This window comes from Rissa tridactyla, chromosome 4 (assembly GCF_028500815.1).
Source record: "Rissa tridactyla isolate bRisTri1 chromosome 4, bRisTri1.patW.cur.20221130, whole genome shotgun sequence".
Classification (NCBI taxonomy): Eukaryota; Metazoa; Chordata; class Aves; order Charadriiformes; family Laridae; genus Rissa; species Rissa tridactyla.
In genome coordinates, this window is record NC_071469.1 from 20,486,610 (window position 1) to 20,508,161 (window position 21,552).

The 21,552-nt window shown below is 49.1% G+C and overlaps 1 protein-coding gene across 3 annotated transcripts in view; it reads right to left on the reverse strand.

Moving 5' to 3' along the window:
- Positions 1–11,478: 11,478 nt before the first annotated feature.
- CD151 (CD151 molecule (Raph blood group)) overlaps positions 11,479–21,552 on the reverse strand; it is a 36,812-nt gene continuing 26,738 nt past the window's right edge. For all 3 annotated transcript variants that reach the window (XM_054198818.1, XM_054198820.1, XM_054198819.1), the window contains exons 5-9: positions 20,505–20,579; positions 17,915–18,019; positions 16,848–17,003; positions 14,479–14,565; positions 11,479–13,662 (exon numbers count right to left, since the gene is read on the reverse strand). In XM_054198818.1, the coding sequence (XP_054054793.1) occupies positions 13,603–13,662; positions 14,479–14,565; positions 16,848–17,003; positions 17,915–18,019; positions 20,505–20,579 (483 nt within the window). In that variant the 3' untranslated portion in view covers positions 11,479–13,602. The remainder of the gene's footprint in view (positions 13,663–14,478; positions 14,566–16,847; positions 17,004–17,914; positions 18,020–20,504; positions 20,580–21,552) is intronic.

Consider the following 21,552-nt stretch of genomic DNA (forward strand, 5'->3'; position numbering starts at 1 on the left):
AACATCTCTCCAGAGACACGATCCAAGTGCATGAATCTCAATGGGAATTTTTCCTTCAACACTGGTGTAGTTTGGGTCCACTCCATTCCACCATTTGCTACGCAACAGCAAGAGAGACTCCCTTTGCCCATCTCCATATAACAGCATTGTTCATGTCTTTCAAAGACAGAAAAATACTTCACCTTAAGGTGTATATTTAGGGATAGGCCTTGACAAGAACAAATAGGCTCATTACATAAGCCTCAGGCAAGCCACCGGTGCAGTGCCTCAGTTTCCCTGCCTGTACCTCTGAGATGGCACCATCCCACCCCTCAGAAACCATCAGAAATGGGCTACAAGGAGAAGCTTTAACTCACCCAACCCCTGGCGTCTTCCTCCCTCCCTCCCTCTTATCAAGGGCCCCCTATCATATACTGCCCTCAAATCCTAATGGAATATCTTTAAATAGATTTTTAAAAAGTGCTTTTTGACTGTGAGCGGAGCCCAGTGCAGGGACTGCTGATGGAGAGCTGCTGCCCTGAGCCCATGCAGAAATTCAGAGACCGGCCGCATCACTGTCCCCAGAATCCAGATGGTACGAGCACACAGCTAAAGCCCAGTTATATCCAGCTATTTACTCAAAGCTGCCTTAAAGTGTCCCGCCCCGGCCTTTCCCCCCCCCCTCCCCACCCCCCGCAACTTAATGGAAAAACAGGGTAAAAGGCAATCAGAGCAGTGTCAGCTACTCATGGTTAAGGGCTGCGCTGATGAAAGAGGATGTGCTCCTACCAACGCTGATCAGCCACCTCCCACCCGCTGCCAGGCTCTGCCCAGCTCTCCAGCAATACAGCGACGGTGTGCGGGATACAGCCGAGCCCTCAAGCCTCCCGCTTGAAAAGTAGAAATGCAGAACTTTTATAATTGAGTTTGTCAACTTATACGCAGCAATGGAATAGCTAACGCTTGGGCTGGAGGTATAACAAGAGGTTTTGCTACAATTCCCTCCCCCCCACCAAAATTTAAAAACAAAACCAAGACGACGAGTGCTGCTCTCAGCTGTAGGCCTTTCCTCATAATGAGCTGTGCCACTGAAGCAATTACTAACTTTAGTTTTTTAAAGAAGCAATAGCAGTTTGACCAGGAGGTCTACCTCCAGGAATGAGCTAGGAAATGAAAGCATTAAGTTAATAAGGGCTTGAGTGCTTCAGATCATTACAGAGACAGCCTACAGCTCCACACTTCACCAACTTGATTTTTTTTTTTTTTTTATTATTATTGTCAAAACAGCTTGAAGAAAACCCCCTTTGGATCCACCCAGCATTAAATACAGTCTAGGCAAATAGCTGCTTTCCTACATTAAGCAACATTTTAAAAAGGCAAAAAAAGTAATGATTAAATTCCACTGATGAATAATTACTTCTACTAAATAAAGAGAAACAAATGCCATTGACCTCAGCAGCTTTCATGTCAGCTACCCCAGCTGCTACTAAGCCAAATGAACATCGTGTGCTGCAATAGCTGAAATGGGAGAAACTCCTATTCCAGCTACAGTGGGAGCATCTCTAAACGCGGATCTCAATGGTTGAGCAACAGCGGGAGCAGCCGGTGGTTCCTGAGAGCCCGGCATCCCCCATCCACCCCGCAGGCCCATGCTGAGCACAGTTAAACCCCTTTTATCCTGCCCTTGTCTCAAACTACAGGTGGACAAACCTGCTTTGGGCCAGGTCCAAGACATGGATCTGCACTGTCCGGAGCAAAGCTGGAGCCTCCACCCAAGGTCAAGCTGGTCACGCACTGCCTGAGTGAAGGTCCTTTATGGAGGCTGTGGCCATACTGCCCCTGACCCACCAAGACATCGGTGTTTACCCTTGCTCCCTGCCAGGGCAACATACCCACTAGGCCAACAAACTCCAGCTCTTTCCACATCTCAACCAAGGGCCGATTTTCACAAAAGAAGGTAACTCTTCCAGGGGATACTTGGTCAGCAGAACTCTTCCTTCTATTGGAGGCTTCTTATAATTTATGTTCATCCTTTTTCCCTCCCAACCCACCTCCCCCAGGCATTTTCCCAACTCAAAACATCTGAAACTTATTCTAAACTCTGAATGTGATCAGCTAAATGCAACCAGAGAGAGCTTGAGGCCTTTGCTCCCTTTTGCACGTCTGCTTCAAGGGGGCTTTACCAGCAGAAGCAGGGAAGTCATATAGCATGTGAAGTCACTGCAGTATTACAAACTTAAGCTGGTTATTTCTTTCTTCTCTGTTTTAAAAGCTACAATATTCAGGTAGCTCAAGGAAAAACAACCTTTGGATTTTCTCTGATCATAAATCCATCACAACAGCTTGGGGGAAAACAGTAAATAAGATATTGGAAGAAGAGCACAAGAGGCCAGGAGAAGAGTATCTGCCTCCCTGGATGTGCTATTTGCAACCGAAGCCAGGTACCAGGCTGTGATATTAGTATGTAGTATTGATTTGTTCTTAATCCAGAGAAATGCCCCTGTAATGAACTCTGCTGTGCCCTTAATGATTTCATATCGAAGGATGTTAGGTGCCTTGCTCATAACAGAGTAACAGCAATTCCAAAAATAGCAAGCCTCATAATAAAATGTTATTGAGAAGCCTGAATTTCAATATAAAAAGGACTCTGCTGTACTCAAGGGCTTACTAGATACAAATGCATACTTTAAAAAGTTGTATTAAAGTCGTGTCAGCGCCTGAGTTACAGAGGCAACATGAGATGCTACTCCAGGGAGCAGCTGAGCCCCAGGTTCCCCAGGAGACTTTTAGGCAGATGTGATACAGGCTGGATTTAATCCCACCAGATGACTGGGGCCGGATACCTAGAAAGCGGTGAGATACTTTTGAGAGCTTCCCGTGAGGGCAGGAGAGTGCAGCCATGGTGCTCCTCAGCAACGAACAGGGACAGCTTGTGAATAGGTGCTGGATGAGATGCCAAGTGCCTGATCCTGGCTCTGCTGCTCACCCCCAGCCTTGGGCAGGAGCCTCCCGGAGGGCCACCAGCGAGCTGCCACTGCAACTGGTGCAAGCGGGCTTGCGAGAGAGTGCAGCCAGCGTACTGGTGGGAAGACACCAGCATGCCCACCAAGCTTAGGGCCGCCTCAAAGAGCTGAGTTGGCAGCATGGGGTCTAAGGTCGACCTCGCTCGCGAGTGACTCCTCAGCCTTAACTTTGTCAGTGCACCAAATGGCAGCCCCAAATTAAACCTGCCAACTGGGCTCCTCAGCCTCTATCAGCATGGACCTCAGTCTGCAGGCTAGCCCAATCAGTGGGACTCCAGTGGCTGGGAAGGATGGCGGTTGCCCACCTCCCACCACATGCTGAGGCAGCAGGGAGCAACCTGGTGTCAAGACGGGCAGTTGGCAGTGGGTGTGAGTTGCAGGGTGTATGCATGTATAAAATCAACACACCAGCACCTGTGGTGAGGAAGAAGGCATCTTCCCAGCTTCAGGAGGTTGGGTGACCTCTCCAAAGCCAGGAGTGGATGTTTTCAAGGGGCTTGGCTGAAAACACAGAGATGTTTGCCTGCGCCTAACTACACGCTTGGCCTTGGTGAGGTCTTCTGGCTTAGAAGAGGTCAGAGATACAGAGTGTGCCACCCAACTTCATAGCCAACTGTACCGAAGGGCACTACCAGGACCTATTTGCACTTTAAGTCTTGCTCACACTCTTGCTACCTGGATACCACCTATTTTTGATGGCTTATTCCTGCCCCTAATTTTGGGCTGCTGCAGCCCAGGATGCAGAACAGGTGGTCCCCAAGGTATTCCAGCACTGACAGGAGGGTGAGACACTGGAACAGGTTGCCCAGAGAGGTGGTGGAGGCCCCATCCCTGGAGACATTCAAGGCCAGGCTTGATGAGGCTCTGAGCAACCTGATCTAGTTGAAGATGTCCCTGCTTACTGCAGGGGGGTTGGACTAGATGACCTTTAAAGGTTCCTTCCAACCCAACACATTCTACGATTCTATTCTATGATTCTATGAAAAGCAGGGAGGGGGCAGCACCGCTCCCCTTCGAGAGGCGACTCCACTCTCGCCCCGGTGTGGTTGCCCCCTTTGCAGCCCCCTTTTTCCATTTGCCCTTTTCCAATCCACTTTCCCGTGACCTGTTAGAGGCGGCATCCCTCACCGTGTGAGAACAGATCGAGACAAGGTCCCCTCTCTCCAGGAGACATCAGAGATTTTCTCTTCATTGGGTGTGGTGGGAAGAATGAGTCTCCTCAATAGGCAAATGTTCAACAGCAAGTTCAAGTGGACGTTTCAGCACAGCTGCAGAAGAGGCCAGCTGTAAGAAGTTATCACAGAGACGGGGACAGATCTGCGAAAAGGCTGAAGCAAAAACCATTTCCATGTTTCCTCTCCCTGCACTCCTGTATCACTTACCCAGCAGGAGCGGTGTTTACTCTGGCCCTGGGACCATCTTTTGCTCCTCTCACTCTGGTGTCAGAGACACCCAAATTAGCACTTACCTGCGTAACAGTGGGGTTGGGTTTGCTCTTGGGAACAAAAACTGGAGCAGGCCACAGCTGAGAGGATGCAACATTTGTTTTGTTTGCTGCAGGGTTTATTTAACTCTTGCTCCCAGTGCGCACGATACAGCCCCCATCCCCAGATCATCTCACAGCTCCTGCAAAGGAAAAAGCTCGTTGTGGAGCTGCTGGAGCTAAAGCCAGGGATGCGGCCATTCCACTGCTGCTCCTTGCCCTCTGCAACGCAGAGGGTAAGAGCTCAGGCCACCTGCAGCCCCCCAAAACTAAATCCCCTGCTGAAAAGGGCTGTGGCAGCTGCTGCATTCCTCCCGGGCAGGGACAGGGATGGTGTGATGGTTGGGATGTGCCAGGCAGGGCCAGACATGCATCTTGCCAGGCAGGGCACTGGGGAGGAGGCTGCTCCTGCCCTCGGCTGTTTGAGCCACCTGATGGTGGTGGCACATGAGAGATGTGTCACTGGTTTTCTCCTAGACCTTCTGCAGTGTGGGAGGGGCTGTAATGAAAACAAAACATGCAGCTTCATTTCTTCCATCCTGCAGCCTCTCCGTCAGCACCCAGCCCTGGTTCCAGACTGCTCTGTGATCAAAGCGCATCTCCTCTGCCCACAGCTCAGCCCCCGTGCCTCGGGCAGCGCTGCTGGGCTCAGTCCCAGCATGTCTGTTTTGGCTGGTGCCACAGTCCCTTTCCTGGGCTAGAGGTACAGAGGGGACAACCAGCCCTGCAAAGCACTGCCTAGGAGCCCCTTCAGGCCTTCAAATGACCCTCATGCACCCACTGGCTTCGTTAAGAGCAACTGGGGGCATCTCCTGACACCTCTAGTGTGACTGGGGACAGGATTAATTAGTTAGAGGAAACAAGGGATGAACATTTGCCTCCTACAAGCTCTGAAAGGGAGCTCAGAGCTTAGCTCATAGGTTATCTGAGAGAGGGGATGTAGACTGGAAAAAAAGCCATTAGCTCAATTATCCCTAATTAAAGGCATAATTGCCTTAATTATAGCCTGTCCTTTCTGACTGGTGCCCAGGAGGTGCTGTCAGCGGGGTTGCCCCTGCCTGCTGGGTCCCTGCACAGGGCAGGTGGAAGGAAGTGCCCGAGGGGGCTGCAGCTCACTGCCCTCCCCCTCCAGGGCCCTTTCCTGGGGAAAATCAGCAGTCTGGTGGCATGTGCCCCCCCCGGGAGATGACAAGTATCCTTGGACCCTGTCTCCGGGAAGGACTCTGAATCCTAAAGCAGAGAAACAAGAGCATCTCTCCAGTGGTGCGTGGAGAGCAGAAGTTATTTGCATTCCCGTTCCGGAAACCTCTGCCTGCAAGAGCAGGATGGAGTTTACCCAAAGCTCCTGGCTACACAAAACTAGAAGAAATTGCTGATGCTAAACCAGAGGCTGCAGTTTGATGCTGACCTGCGTTTCCCATTGTTGGTTTCAGAAGAGGACTGCCACCAGAGTTCAGTAATTTTGTAGGGTCATAACTCCTTTGGGGCTGTTTTTTTATTGTTACTTAGATTACAGGCAGCACTTAAGTGCAACCGGGGCTGTGTGGGGCTTGGCACAGCTTGTACAGACACCGAAAGGAAGTTTTCAATCTAAGGAGACAAGGAAAAGGAAATACGATTAGAACGGAAAAAGAAACTGATAGGAATGGATTTGTCCGGCGTGCAGAGCAGGCTCCGGCTGCAGAGGAGCTCAGCTCCCACGCGGGGGGGGCAGGACAGACCTCTCCTGTGGTGCCCCACACCCGTCCGCTCCCATCCAGCACCGAAAACATCTGGATATCTGGTCACTTCGCTAAAGGGGTTGTTGCATTCTACCAAAAACCTCAGTGCAAGAGGTGTCCTCAAGCCTCCAGGCAAACTGGGGATGCAATACCAAGCTCCTGTGTTCCCAGTCAGCACCTTAACCGCATCCCCACTGCTCTGCTTGTGAAACGCTGCCTCTTCTCGCCCACGTTCACTTAAATTCAGATCACTTCCAGAAGGCAGCATTGGGGTTTTTTTGGTGAAAAGGGCATCAAGACCCATGTTTGTAGGGACTGTTATTTTAATAGCCCCATCCAGTGCCATTAATTATGGTAAGTGAATTGTAAAATACATTTGAATAACATCTGTGTTTGGTTTTTGGTGTTGTTTTGTTGTTGAAAAACATATTTAATACATACGCAGGCGTCTTTGCTGTCCTATGATTTAGGGCTCCACTCCCTGCTCTGGGGTTCAGGATTGTGCAATTTGGAAGTGTGGACAAACCTCAGAAACGTTTCTTTTGAGTAATTCTGCCACAGCTGCCAGCTACAGCCCAAACAGCTGAATCATTCATGAGCCCATCCACGGAACATGAGGCATTCGGCTAAGGAAAGGGCAGGTCAATTGACTTCTATTAAAAACTTTCATTAAAGTCCTGGAAGCGAGTGGCGGGAGAGGGAGAAAGGAGGAAAAAGAAATAAATTGTAACATTGATCATGTTTGTGGATTGACAGAGGAGGAGGGATGGAAAACACAAGAACAAAACGGGAATTAGCCTGGGATAGCTTAGAGAGTTGGGCACGTTTGAATGGGACAAGATTTAATCTAGGTAAATATAAAATAGTACCTGAAAATGCTCAGCATATAACAGAGGGATAATGTGCAAGAGAGAAGCCGTAAGAGCTGGGCACAGAGGGACGTGCCTTCAGATGTCGTCTTGTAGTGATATTAGCTGCTCTTTCTGTCCTGGGGGAACTGAGCTCACATCCCCCCGGAGCGGAGACAGTGGCTGCAGTCCCAGTCCCCAAACCAGAGCCTGCTGCCCCACATCTCAGGCCATCATTGCTTAATGCTGCATCCCAGAACAGGCAGCAAGAAATCAAAGTGTGTAAAACAACCTGGGAAGACTCCCTGGGAGGATTAGAAGGCGATTACTAGGCAGGTCTCCCAGGAAAGAGGAGGCTTTCCCAATATTTAAAACACGCTCTAGGAGTACGGCATGCTACTGAGCGTCGCAGGCACCTCTCTGCACAGGCACCCCCACACCGTGGGTCCCCCAGCATCCATCACGTACTTGCTGTGTGAGCGTGGGTGAAACGCTTGCCTCAGTTTCTCCTGTGAAACAAAGCAAATTTAAGCTTTTTGGTACTGCCCTGTGTTCCCCTGAGGATGATGGCCGTGCAGGCGCCTGCCATCAGCGAGGTGCTGTTAGGCAGATGCCTATTCGATTTACAAGGCAGTGGCAGGCAGGAGACCTGCAGCCAAACGTTGACGGGGCACCGCTGGGTTAATGAGAAAGCCGTTTGCTGTGTGGTACAATAATTCACTTTGGTCCCTCGCTAATCCCAGGCTGGGGAGCCCTTTAGAAGAGGGGAGGCTGAGGCTGTGACTGCTGGCAGGTAGGGAGCATCCCTGGCTGCCGGCTGACGCACCAGGGGAGAGGACGTCCCTCTGCTGGGAAGGGAGAGGGGGACCATGACTCTGGAAGGACAGAGCACATTTCTATGGTGACAGGTTTCTGGGGTAAAGGGGTTCCAGCATTTCTGAGCAAAATAAGGAATATAAACCTCACCTGTAGAAGCTCCTGTGGGCAGTGGAAATCCTCCAGCACGGCAGGAGGAGATACATAGATAGATATGTGTGTATGCGTCATCTCCACACACACCGCACCCCAGGGCCAATGCCTCTAGCCCCCCATAGTCCCCAGAGACACGTGCTGCGGCTATCGAAGCCACCTCTGGAACAGCGGGGGGGTGGGGTTTACTGTCCCAATGGAGTGGACACAGCAGCCGTGAGCAGGACCAGGCCCTGCTGGGGCACCGGGCTCTCTCCACGCTCTCTGCAGGCAGAAACGGCTCTTTCCTTGTCAGCAAGATAATTCGCTACTCGAAAAAAATGAAGCCTGGAAATGTGTAATGCTCAGCAGCTCCTTTTCTGCAGGCGGGAGCAGTAATCAGAAGAGAGAAGGCTGCTGATCCCGATGGCCTCAGCGTGTGCAGCATCCTTTCTGCTAATGCAGGCAGCCGAGAAAGCAGGAGGAGCAGCCTCCTTTACAGGGAGTAAGAGGACTTCAAAACCCCAGTGTGCCTGACAATCTGCTGTGCCGGAATGAGTCACTGGATGAATGTGGTGGGCACCTGCATCCCCGCTGTTCACGTGATTACACATCATTTGAGGGCATCATGCCCCCTCCCCACAAGGAATTGTAATTTCTGAATGCACCACATGAATCTCTTCCCCGTTGCCTCCTTGGCCGGCCGGGTGGTGCCACCAGTATAACCGCCACATCTCTTCCGGACCAGACTTTGGTGCAGGGAAGCAGCGGGCAAACAGGCTCCTCCTGGAGAAGCAGCTCAACAGGGAGACAGAGCTGCTCGTTAATAGCATGGGAGTCAGCCCAGGACCCCACAGCAAACCCAGCCACGCCAGGAGAAGCTGTTGGGTCTCTGCTCATGGTGATGCTTGAGGCATCTCTTGTTGCTGCTTGGTACTGCGTGATAAGGAGCAGCACAGAGCACTCAGCATCTTCTCCCAGGGACGCAGGCACACAAGTACATAGGAAACCTGGGGAGGTTTCACAGTAGGAAAGGATGGAGCATTCCCTTTTACCATTTCCCAAGCAGGGTGTGTTCGTCACATCTCACCAGGGAGGAGTGTATTGCTGCCTGCTCCTCGTCTTTCTCTCCACTGTCGCAGCCCTGCTCAGCCCCAGCCCAGCAGGAAAAGGCCATTACAACCACCGTCGAAGGGAGGCTTTATAAATGGCCAAAGAAAGGGGCACCAAGGCCTCCCTGAGGGGAAAGTTCCTCCCAGTTAAACAGCAGAGGCAGAAAGGGCATGCTGGTGAACTGGTTTGGGGTTAGAAGCAGCCCTGAAGTGGAGCATGAAATACTTGTGTCTTCTTTGAAACTGTGGGAACAGGGTGACTGCCCCAAAGCTGGACCCTTGCAGAATTATTAACTGCTACACCTGTTTTCCCTTTTATTCCTGAGCAAATTGTACCAACCACCTGGGTACCCTGACAGAGCAAACCACCAGCTGAGCCAATAGCTGCAAAGGGCAATTAGCACAGCCCAAATCTCCAGGTCCGGAGGGGGAGAAATCCCCACTCCCAGCCCAAGAGAGGCAGCAGCACCCAGAGACCTGAGGCTGTGCGGCCCGCCGGGATGCTGCGAGATGGTAATTGCACCCTGATCACAGACACTGCAGCAGCAGCCACTTCAAAGAAGAGAAATTGCTTTTAAGCAACTGCTTCATGCTGAAAGACGCTGTGCTACAGGCTTCACAGATGCCACCCCATGCTGGTCTTGCAGAAAGCGGGCCAGTTTCCCTTCGGTGGGGGGAAAAGGGTGACTGAAGCCACACTGCACCCCTAGTGACACAGATGGGAACGAGATGAGGCCCAAGGAGTGGAGTTTTGTGCATTTTTCTTCCTGCTATGGCAGAACAGCCGAGGTGTCCCAGCAGCTGTCTGGGAGACACCGATAACACAGAGCCATCCGCACCACCTTCTGTGCCCCCACTGTAAGCATGCAGGCAGGAGCCCAGCCCGTCCCGCTCCCCCAGCCCCACCTCAGCAAACAGCCCGCCAGGACGAGCTCTCCCTTCTTCATTCATGCTCCACCTTCAACTCAGCTCTCCTGCAACAGGCAGCCGGAGCTGCGCACAAGTCCTGGGACAAGGTCTCATAAATGGATGTGACCACATCCCTGTCTTACCCAATGCATCTCAGGAGCGCATCTGCCTTCCCCACAGCGGTACTGTAGCAGTGGTGCTGGGTCATCTCACTCCCACTGAGCCACCCAGGTCTGTCTCCTTGGCATATGCTAACACATTTGTGGGTTTGTTTTAGCCGAAGTCCCTGCTCTGAGCTGAGTGCAGGCCAGGTCAAGCCCCCAGCCTCTGTCTTGTGTGACCAGTGCCTTGCTGCAGCACGAAAATCAGACACATTGGCAGGGCTGGAAGGAGCTACCTTCCCCTTCCAGGCGAGGGAACACCAGTGTGACCTGTGCGGCACTTCCCTGGGGCTTGGTGACACCATGGCCCTGCTGCCCACAAAGCCAAACAGCTTGAATTAGACTCACTTGAATTAGAGGAGCTGAATTCACAGCGCACTGCACTGAGCCCCGAGAGCCACCGAGTGGCCGTGCCCGTTAGCTGCAGGCAGGTGTTCCCACCTGGCCAGATATAGGCACATTTGAAACTTGTATTGTGGAATTTTCAGCATTGAATCCCAAAGGGTCATAAAAAAGGGCACACAACTGCTCCCGCTTTTTGACATGTCTGTGATGTAAGGTGGCTACGAGCTACTCCACAGCACCTAGAGCAAATACGCACCACACACCAGCATGTAGCACCCACAGAGCCCCTGTTGTCCCACAGTGGTAGGAAGGGGCAGCCCTGCTGCAGTAGCCCACCCGTGTCCTTACAGTCAAGATGGAAAGGGGAAAGATTTCCACTGTCTTTGGGGTAAGCGGAAACAGGGTGTAGGAGAGCACAGCAGAGCCCCAGGCCAATTTGTACCCTCAACTGGTGGTCTTAAGCAGAGCTGACTGCGCAGCAGCTGGGCCAGCAAGGTGAACGTCAGTTACCCGATGGCAAAGCACCTGTTCTGTCCACCTCGGTGCTCTGCACATGACGATAAAGTGCAGCCTGTGTGACAAGGCTGAGAGGTCACTAAGTACCCCAACGAACACAATTAGATGGACCACACACCCTGGAGCAGTGCTGGGTGTGCACCTCCATGCACGGACCGCAGCTGATGTGCAGTTCCTGGTACCCTGATGTCCTGCAACTTCAGCTCTCAGGGCACCACATGCGAGACGGTCCACAGCACCCCACGGCAGCAGATCACAACCAGGCGAGCAAGATCAGCAAAGCAAAGCAGATTCTTCCCCAGCTTCCTTCTCAACCTGGTCCCTCAGACCAGCTGCTTCTGCTGCTCAGGAGCCAGTTCCTCAAGGATCTGAGGAATCCATGTAACCCCTCTGGCTCATGGCGGGGTACTTCCTTCAGTTTTGCTACACAGAATCAGTACAGAATCTTAAGCTTTATTTTTCTATTGGCCAGCAACTTAAACTAGGTTAAAAAAAAAAGCAATGAATATTATTACACAGAGAAAAAGTATAAAACAACTCAATGGACACAAGCCAACTTACTGTTCATATCTCATTCTTCCTGGCCTCTCCCAACCCTGTACTTGTATTTGAAGGGAATGGGTGAAGGCAGCTATAAAGACAGATACGCTTAAAAAACTAGAAATATTGCTTCAAGCAACATGCTCAATATTTTCCTCTTAGTTAGTAGTCAATACTTGTCAGGAACTTGATTATAAAACAAGAAATAATTTAGAGATTTCTCCTTTAGATCATTACACAATAATTTAGATTTCTTTCCCCTCTTTCCTACTGCTGTGGAACCAAGGATACAGCTCAGTTCCTCCACCTCTCTTTCTGCATTAGTTAAGGATTATTTCACGGGGCTGATGTTGATGGGGGAGTTTCAGATTGACCTGCTCTGAATTTTAACTTGTCGCCCTTTAGCGCCAGTACAAGATTTCTGCTTTGTGAACTAAAAACCCCACGATGCTGCAAGACCGTTTAGGGGTCTGGGTGATTTTGCTCATGTTAACTGTCTGCTGCCAAGAGACAGGGCTCAGACGGCACCGCTAAAAGGCCAGGAAAGGGAATAAATTCGTTTGTTTATAAAAGGGCTTGTCTTCACTGCTTAGAAACACCAAAACCCCGCAGCCCTTTCTGCTTCATGGGTGTAACAGGCATACCAGGAAGGTGAGAACAAGACAGGAGGCACACAAGATCCTACCAATTCAGGCTAAGACCCTGTTGGCATCACGATGGCACCAAGTCCATGGCAGCAGTGATGTCTATGTCCTGTATGTATCCAGGATCCCAGTGCAGAAAGAATATATAATTAAACCTATTCCTCTGCAGCAGACAGACAGTTAACCCAGCACTACCGACTTATCAAGTACACTGGGGCGACTGGTTGAAGCTGGCTCTCCCAGTCCTTCTGTCCTGGTTTGAGGCAGCAGCCAGTAAAGTGGGATTCCAGATCTCATTACAGCCAGAAAAACCTCAGCTGATTAATGAGCTGTTTGGAGGCTGATAGAATATCTGTATATATTCATTTCCTGCCCAAGAGAGACAAACCTGGAGGTTTTAATCCGAAAAAATCAAGCCGAGGGCATCTCTCAACACCTAAGAGATGTGAGAAGGTATTTCCACTAACCAAACAGGCCAAAGGGTAGCAAGATATGCCAGCTCCAGTAACAGACCAGTTTTTCACCAAACCTCAGCAAGGGATAGGCAGGAGGAAACAAAATTTTCTCACTCAGTAGAACAGACTAGACCCAAAGGAATTGGAAAGCAGTCCGTTGTCTTTGCTCCAGAATTGCTAGGAGGCAAAAGGCCTCTTGTGGCTCCTGATGCACAGTACTGGGGGAAGCTTCAAGGAAGAGGAGGAAGGATTGCTGAGAAATCCTAAGGCACCCACATCTTGGCAACATCAGAGTCACGACAAGATTTCAACTGCATCAAGTTGTGCTCCTGATCAGCAGGGAGAGAAGCTCCTGCCCCAAGCAAACAGGCAGGCATCCTCTCAGGCAGAGAACGGCTGTGGTAGGACATCGGTGCACGCTCGGGAGGAGGAAGAGAAATCTTCCATGTATGAGAGACTCAGCTCTGGCTCCAACTCAGCGCAGAAACATCATCTGTCCTCACAGTCAATGCCTGGTGCTGCTGAGGCACTTCTCAGAGAGCAAACCATGGTTCCTGTATAACATCCCGATACCTTCATGTTGGCTCAGGAAAAGCCTCAAGAGAAATGGTCCTGGATAAATCTTGCTTCGTAGTTATATCAAGGGAGTGTTTCGCTAAAGCTTCTAGCAGAAGATCCACAGCTCTTTTGTTTCTTGACAATGAAGAGGACCCGCTGAACTCCTGGCTGCCTTGTACACAACAAGAAGAGTGACTTTCCCCCAAGGGGGCAGGTAAGCCGGTGCATGGTTTGAGAGGCATTTAATTACAGAGCCAAGTCCTCAGGTTACAGACACTTCTGTGGCGGTGGTGGAGAGTGGTCAGGTTGGCAGGGGCTAAGGGAAGTGGCAGAGGGGGAGCAATAGAGTTCCCGCAGCTATTAATATGGTTCTGGCTTTAAACTCTTGTACAAGCAGCAGGTGAAAATCATCCCAAAGATCTACAGGGTGTAAAGGGAAGAGAGAAATGCATGAAAGAAAAAAAAAAAAAGAATGGATGTAGTGGAGGCAGCAGCTTGCAAACTAACAGCCTGGACCCAGACTGGAGTGGCAGCCAGCTCCCGCCCGGGGATACTGCACTCCAGCTTGCAATAAGCAGCAGGAGAGAACATAATCTGTGCAAATCCTCGTAATTAATCAGCAGCAGCTTCTCTGGGGTGTAATTTGACTACTTGCCAGGCTAAAGGGGAAGATGAGGAACTCCCAGAGATGTCTGCATCTGGAAGAAAAGAAATCCTGTGCCCTCCCCTCTAAAATGGGAGTGGGGGACATCCATATCCTACCCCTTTATTCATCACCCTCTCTCAAATCATCTGCAGACCCACAGTGTCAATATGACACAACTGAGGGAGAAAATTATGGATGACTTAAAATAATCCTAATGAACCGGGGCAGGAAACTCCTCCAGATGGGCTGCTCTTCAGCTGCACGGGCAACCACAGCACATCCCCACAAGAGGTCTCTCTCAGGCTGCCAAACGCCTGCCATGGCCACCACCGCCTTTCCCAAAGCCCTGGAGCAGAAGTCGCTCCCCTCTTGCCCAGATGGTTGCAATCCTTCACCAGAAGCAAATTTTACAGACCGGCAGAATAGGGGTTTTTTTGGGAGCTAGTGAATCCTCAGGTTCCCAAAGTACCTGGCAGCTTCTCCTTGCCAGGCAGGGAAAAGCCTAAAATATCCAATTTTTAGCATCCCTCAGCTCTAGGGTTGCTTTAACTTCTGTCCAGCACCCCCAAAACTCCACTCATCCCTTTTACCTGCACGCAAGCAATGCTGATCCCCACTGCCCCGATAATTTTCAGATGCTCTTGAATGAAGTTTTCCAGCTTGGTAATGCAACCGCTCTGCAGGGTGAGAGGAGGGACATGGAAAATCAGCTTCATTTTAACGTCTTGTTCACTTTAATCCAATGGCTGCAACCCTTGAAAGCAACACTACAAAAAGCAGTGCCTGTGAGCAACCTCTTCCCCCCACACAACTGGAAAAGCTACACCAATGATGTAAACTGCATCATGTTTTGTATTGCTCTGGACCTACTGGCTCGGGAACTGCTGAACAAACCCAAGGCAGTCAGTCACTAGCTGGGCCAGAGAAATGCAGAAGAACTGGCCACATCACAGAGAGGGAGAGTGTCATTTTTCTCAGAGATATGTGGAGAAAGGTTCCCTCTCTCACTGCCTAGCACACACCTGGAAAGGGTGTTTACTCCCATCAGGTCAAAAAGCCAGGGAAACGCTGAGTGGATTCAGGATTCAAGACCTGTAACATGACAGGAGCCTTTTAAGAGTAAATTCCTCCCACTGCTATTTATGACAGCAGTGAGTTTCAGCATGGACCTGGAAAGCCAAGCTCTGCCTCTGCCTTCCAACTGCATCCTTGCCTGGCAGCGTGACCTTTCCCTCCCTGTTTCAAACACAAGTTTTTGTTGTCATAAGGCAAAAATCAAGCAGTAAGAACGTTCTCTGGGGTTGGGTTGGGTATTTTTGGTTTGGGTTGGGTTTTTTTTGGAAGACTTCCCTGTATATAATTAAACTGTTTAATCTGTTGAGGCAGGTTTTCCATGGTAACATTGGGGGGATACATTGTGTAGGCTACAGCAGCGCCCTCCTGCCCCAGGAGTTCACAGTGAACACAGACACCTACACACACACACACAGGGAGAGGGAAGGAGTGAGCATGCAGCCCTCCAGGGAGGGATGGCAAAGGCCTCGCTTCTCCCATGCCAGCATTAGGTTTTTGAGTCAGCCCCAGCTGCCCTGATATGAACTCCTGTTCCCTGATCTGACCCTTTTCTACGTTTTTCTTCCCAAAACCACTAAAATCTTTCTGAACTCTGACTGAGACCTCATAACACAATATGCAGCACCTGACTGTAGATCTAAACCTCCCCTTACAGCTTTTTCTCCTGTAGAGCTAGCTCAACACAGTTGGCAGCCTCCAGGGCCTCTCTTAATAATGCAGCTGGGCAGCCACCTCCAGTTTCACACAGCACAGAGAGAGGATGGGAATTGCCAGCCCTAACCCTCAAAACAGCTGTGGGTTTCCCCTCTTGGAAACACTTCTTCAGCCCTTGCACTCTCTTCTGCACTTCCTTGTTGGATCTTGCCTGGAAGGCACAAAACTAATGGGAAAGTCTTCTTCCCAAAGAGCAAAACCCAGTCAAGCAGCTGAACATAAGAGGGGCTTTGGTAAATCAGAAAGATTCCTTGTTCATTCCCCAAAGATGGATGGTTGGTTTCCTTTTAGCTGGGTTGCTTGGCTTAATGGCAGATGTTATTCACGCTCCTCTTCTGAGTCCTGCACAGACTGTGAGAAGAAATACCTGCTCTGAAGGGGCCAACTCTTCATCCACAGCCCTCCTTAACTGTCAGGGGAATAGAAATAAGAAAAATGCTCCAGCTGCTGCTCCTGAGGCTCAAAGCAGCCAGCAAAGGTTCTGGTTCCTCTGATGAGAAACAGGATTATGCTACCCCATAGAAGAATGTCACAATGAGCAAGTTAAAGCCAGGTGACAGGACTGGAGGGTGCCCAAATAAATGCAAGAACTTTTAGCAGCCTTATGCAACTGGATGAATAAATGGTCCGAGAGCTACCTGTTTACTTATTCAGCTAGTCTGGGATTCAGTTTGTTGCTTCTAGAAAAGAGACAACCTCCCCTGTGTCCAGCCTTCTCTTCAGCCCAAACTGCAGCCCACAGGAACTGGCCTAATTTGTCTGCCACAGGGTCCTCTTTCTTCCCCATGCACTGTTTCTTCACCCTGCAGGTCAAATCCCACTATCTCAGTCAAGGACCATTTGCACCTCACTGAGTAATTCCAATGACAGGAAGCTGTGTCAAATGCAGGGCTCACATCCAAGTCTCTTGCCAGAACCAACAACCTCTCCCACTTCCCCCTCTCACTAGCATACTTCGTACTATAATTTATTATTTTTCTCTATATCTACATATAAAATAATAGCCTAGATTGCTGAATGCTAACCTAGATACATGAATTCTGCTTTCTACGGAACCCTACTGGCTTTGAAGCCTACCAACAGTTTGCAGCATCAAGTCAACACCCTCACTCCCTGCCCACCTCCTTTACATACTTTGTGACAGTTGGCTCTGAAGCCCTTTTGCCTTTACCTCCTTGTAGATGTTGGAAGGATGGTCTCTTCGGCCACACAGGTCGGTTATTGTCTTACAGCAACTGTCTGGGACTTTCCGTCCATTGGACTCCGGAGATTTGATCCACAGGCTGTCAGCCCAGTCTGTGTAGTTGTTGCTCCCACAGCACTTGAACTGTATGTACACAGAGCAAAGGCTGAGCCTGCAAGCACTGCACCTCCTTTTCCCTCCAGCCTCCCACACCAAGCCCTCAGCTTCACCCTCCTTTGCAGAGAGATTCCAGCTATCTCAGTTTTTTTGTTTTGGTTTGGTTTTTTTGTTTTGTTTTGTTTTTTAAATTTAAGGCTACTATAATTACTAGTGACTTTTGTATTAAGAGTCCCCAAAATGGCCATTAAATATCCATCTTTCAGCAGCTGTGACTTTTGGTTACTGCTGGCATGAACTGTAACCAGAGCTTACCTGCAGCTGCCTCGGCTCTTAACTACTGGACTGGAGAGTGTTAACGGCAATAACAGGGTAAGTTTAATCACCAGTTACTATTGCAAATTCACCTGCTATGGCAGTATGCACATAATAGGCCCCATGCTTTGAAAGTGCCCGTGCACAAGGGTCCTTTCTGTAGGAAAGCCTGTCAGAACTGTGGCAGCCCTAACCTGAACCACCCCCGAGCCAAGCACAGCAAGCAACAGCGGCAGGAAGCCTCTTCTTTCATTTTATCTTGCTCTCTAGGGTACCAAGCAGCTTAATGAAAAATGTCAGCAATTTCTCCAAAGCTTTGAAGTGGGAAGTAGAAACAGCTGTCAGAGTGGCAGCTCCAGTTCACTCTGGGAGCAATTCGGATGTTGTTTCCCCAGTGCTACTGGGCACGCAATTCACAGATCCCACCATGCAATTCTGCCAATTGCATGGCCCAGGCCCTGCACCCCACCCAACCTTGTCTTGAATCAGAAGCAGCAGAACATACACGCACCATACAGAAGAAACATCTGTATGTTGGATGTCAAGAGCCTACAATGCCTTTTATGTGTTTGACTTTAAGCCCTGCAATTGCATTAAGTCTCCCTGCCTTTATAGATACCTACCTCCTGCTGCAGTTTGTCTACTGCACTGGTAACACTCTCTTCTCCCTCCTTCCGGTACTTCTGGGTCATGGTGTTCTTCAAATTTTGCTTCAGTTCCATGCTCAGCTGAATGGAAGAGACAAGCAGGATAAAATCACAAGGCAAACTCACCCCTCAGAGCAACCCAGAGCCCTGCATAGATTTAATTTCCCTTCCACCAAGAGAAAAGCAGAGAGCTTAGTGTAAGCTACAGCTTCCTTCACGATCATCCTCCAAGGTTCGACTGGACAGGCTTATTTCCAGTTGATTACAGATCATGCCTCCATTTAATAACTGGAAGGAGGTGCTTCTGGACCAAATTTCAGCCTGCGCTACACATCACCATATGGGTCCTCATCTTGAATATGTAAGGGTGCCCAGACATGTCTGCATCAAAAGAGAATACAAAACCGTGCCTGCTGAAATATGAATATGCCTATGAGACCACGCAGTTTTCTCCCTCTGAAGCCTGTGAAAAAATACTAAAAACCAAATCACTCTGTCCAGGAGCAGGAAGAAATCGGAGTCCTGGGAATGCTGAACTGGAGCCATGTACTCTGAACAGCTCTTGTATCGGCATCAGAAAGGATGCCACAGGAGGGGATTTAAGTGTGAGATTGCGAAAGTACTGCAAGGCCTTTCTTGGTAACAGCGACAGAGAGCTGAAGTCTGATTTTGGAAGCACAGAATTTCTGAAAGCATCATCATAAACCACCGGCACGTTCAGGTGATTGGATTCAAACATTTATTCCTGTGGAGCCTCTTTTAATCTGAATTCTTCTCACATATCCAGGTCGCAGCCAAAAAGTGCCAAGGAGCTGCATCTTTTTTTTTTTGTCATCCTGGTTCATACAGCAACACTGCTTTAGGCCGACACCTGTGAATTTCCAAGTTTCCTATACCAATAAACAACATCAACATGCATTTAGATGGAGTCAATGAATGAAACAGGTGGGTATCCTCTCTACACACCTTTTATTCTACACAGTAAGCAGTAAATGAGAGGTCAAATATCTGGTTATGCTGAACCATGCAAAATGCAGTCTGCAGTTTATTCTCGCTTTGAAACATTGTTTTTTCCAACCCCATGTGTCAAATAGGGACAACACCTACCTCACAGAGATGGTAAGAGGCTTCATTCATTAATATTTGCAAAATGCTTTGAGATCCTGGGCTGGGAAGCTCTACAGGGGTGCAAAGGACTTAGTGTAATAAAAAGAAAGGAAAACATTCAGCAGCTGGAAGGCATCCGAGGCAAATAAAGAGGAGAGTCCATTAGCAGAATTATTACTTGGCAGAAAAGCAGTTACCTGCGGGCTCAGAGGGAAGTACTGCAGCATGGAATAGAGATAACAAAAGAAACAGTTTAGACACACACATGCAAGCCTTTAGACACCAAAGCAAGGGCTGAAATAAAAACAGTGGCAAACAGAGCAAGCAGCCTGCAACCGGGAAAGAAGGGGAAGTTACCAGCCAGAGTGCAAGGGGAAGTGCAGCTATTTATCAGAGATGCCCGCAACTGATCTAAAGCATTCAAGGGTACAGCTCCGAATATGTCACCCCTTATTTCAACCTAAGGATTAGCTCCTCTTCAACCACTGTTGTATCTAAACCTCGTGCCTTTGCATGGATGGATGGATGGACCTCGGCTTCTTGCCATGCCTGCCAGGATTGATCTTTCCCTGTTAAATATGCACACTCATGCCACTGATCCCTCCTGGTAGGAGCCAGCACAGTTCCTTGGCTCCTCACAAACCACCAGTACCCATCTTAGTGAGACAAACCACAGAAAGCCCAAGAGAAAAAGGAATGACAAGGAATCCTGGCAGTGAAGCCAAGATTAGATGTCCATCTGCTTTTCAGACAGCCACTTGACAACAATCCTCATTTGCTGTTTACAATCAATTTCCAGACATGAGAGCAACTTCACAGGCTGTTTCTGCCTTAGTGGCTAAACTCCCTTTGAAAACAAAGCTATGACTTAAGCCTCTGCCCTCTGCAACTGCAAAAAGTGCCAAGCTAGAACTGCAGCTGTTGGGAGCCTGTGCTGTTCTACAGCCCCTCAGCTGGGCTTGTTAAGTAAAGCTCTCAAAAACTTCTTGACCTGAAAGGACCTCCCAGCTGGACCAGTTCAAAAGCATGCCAGCTAGCTTGCTGGATGCAGCAGGAACTGTTCCCATGTCCTGAAAATACTAAGTGGCACTAATGTGATTTCAGTTGCTTGCACTACGCCTTGAAGGGTGCTAGGAGAGTTCCTAGATCTACACAGCCTCAAAAATTGTCTTCTACAAGGCTCCACAGAAAAACAGCACACAAAGGTGAACCACAGGAAGGAGCTGAGCAGCAAGGCTGAGCAGCCTCCCTGGAGTAGCCACCACCACTTTGTCAAGAACAGTAAATAATCCAGGGTCTTCTGTATGGGATGGGGAGCGAGTATGGACATGTGGAAATGTGAACCACAACCAGGTCCTAGGTCCCAAGCCTCCGAGCCCAATTCTGGATGGAGAAATGGGATGATAAATGGTTGTTTTCTCTCTCTGGTTTGAGTGCCTAAGGACTAATGCCCACTCACCTGCTGGTAGTAGATATAGGCCAGGATTCCAGCAATGATCTCCAGGAGAAAGATGCACAGCAACAGTATGAAGTACTGTAAAATAATGGGAATAGCAGGATATTAGAACTGAATGCAAGGAGATGCTGGGAGATAGCTTTTCATTAGCTGGTAAAATGCAGGACCCTGTCTTCATCCATGCTTTTCTGCAGCCCTGTTGAAAGTCAGGGGCTGGGATTAATACCTCAATAGGGTAGGAAAGGAAGAATCCCACACATCATTAAAAAAAACAAAACCATACCACAGGATAACTGAATACAAGTAGCAGCAAGTGTGAGTTTAACACACAGCCGGAGGGATATAGAGAATGGAAAAGTGCAGGCAACAGAGATAAGATCACTGCACAAAAGAAAGTGATTGCTGGATAACCTGATGACTACATTCAATATCATAGGAAACATCTGATTCTGACATCAATACAAAAAAAAAAATTGAAATTTTGCTTGTTTTGATATTGTTTAGGGCATGTCACCAAGTTACTAAGAAGCAATGTATGTTGTAACGATGATTCAATAAAGCAACAAATGGCCTGTTTCACCAAGGCAGACCACCTAAGCATAAACCATAGATTTATGTTCCTGTTGACTTCTGCGGGGCTGCACCACAGGCTGAAGGGCACTATTGAAGCAGATGGACTCTAGCCCTGATTCAGTCAGGACTGCGACTATACATTCTGCTGAACTAGGATCTAGAGGGAAAAGCTCAGAATCTCAAAACTAGAGGGAGAAGACTAAGAAGAGTAAGAGGAGAACACTTCTTACTGAAGACTAAGAGGAGAACACTCTTCTTACTGAAGACTAAGAGGAGAACACTCTTCTTACTGAAGACTAAGAGGAGAACATGCCTATTTCTTAAAAGGTCTTAATGGCAGTGAAATGGAAAGGGATGTGCCCTGCTTATCACAAGGAGAATCAAACGGACAGTACAGAAAACTGTTTGGGAGCGCTATTCCTATACACAAACAGTTGCTATACACAAATCTATGAGGAGGAACATGTGTACTAGATTA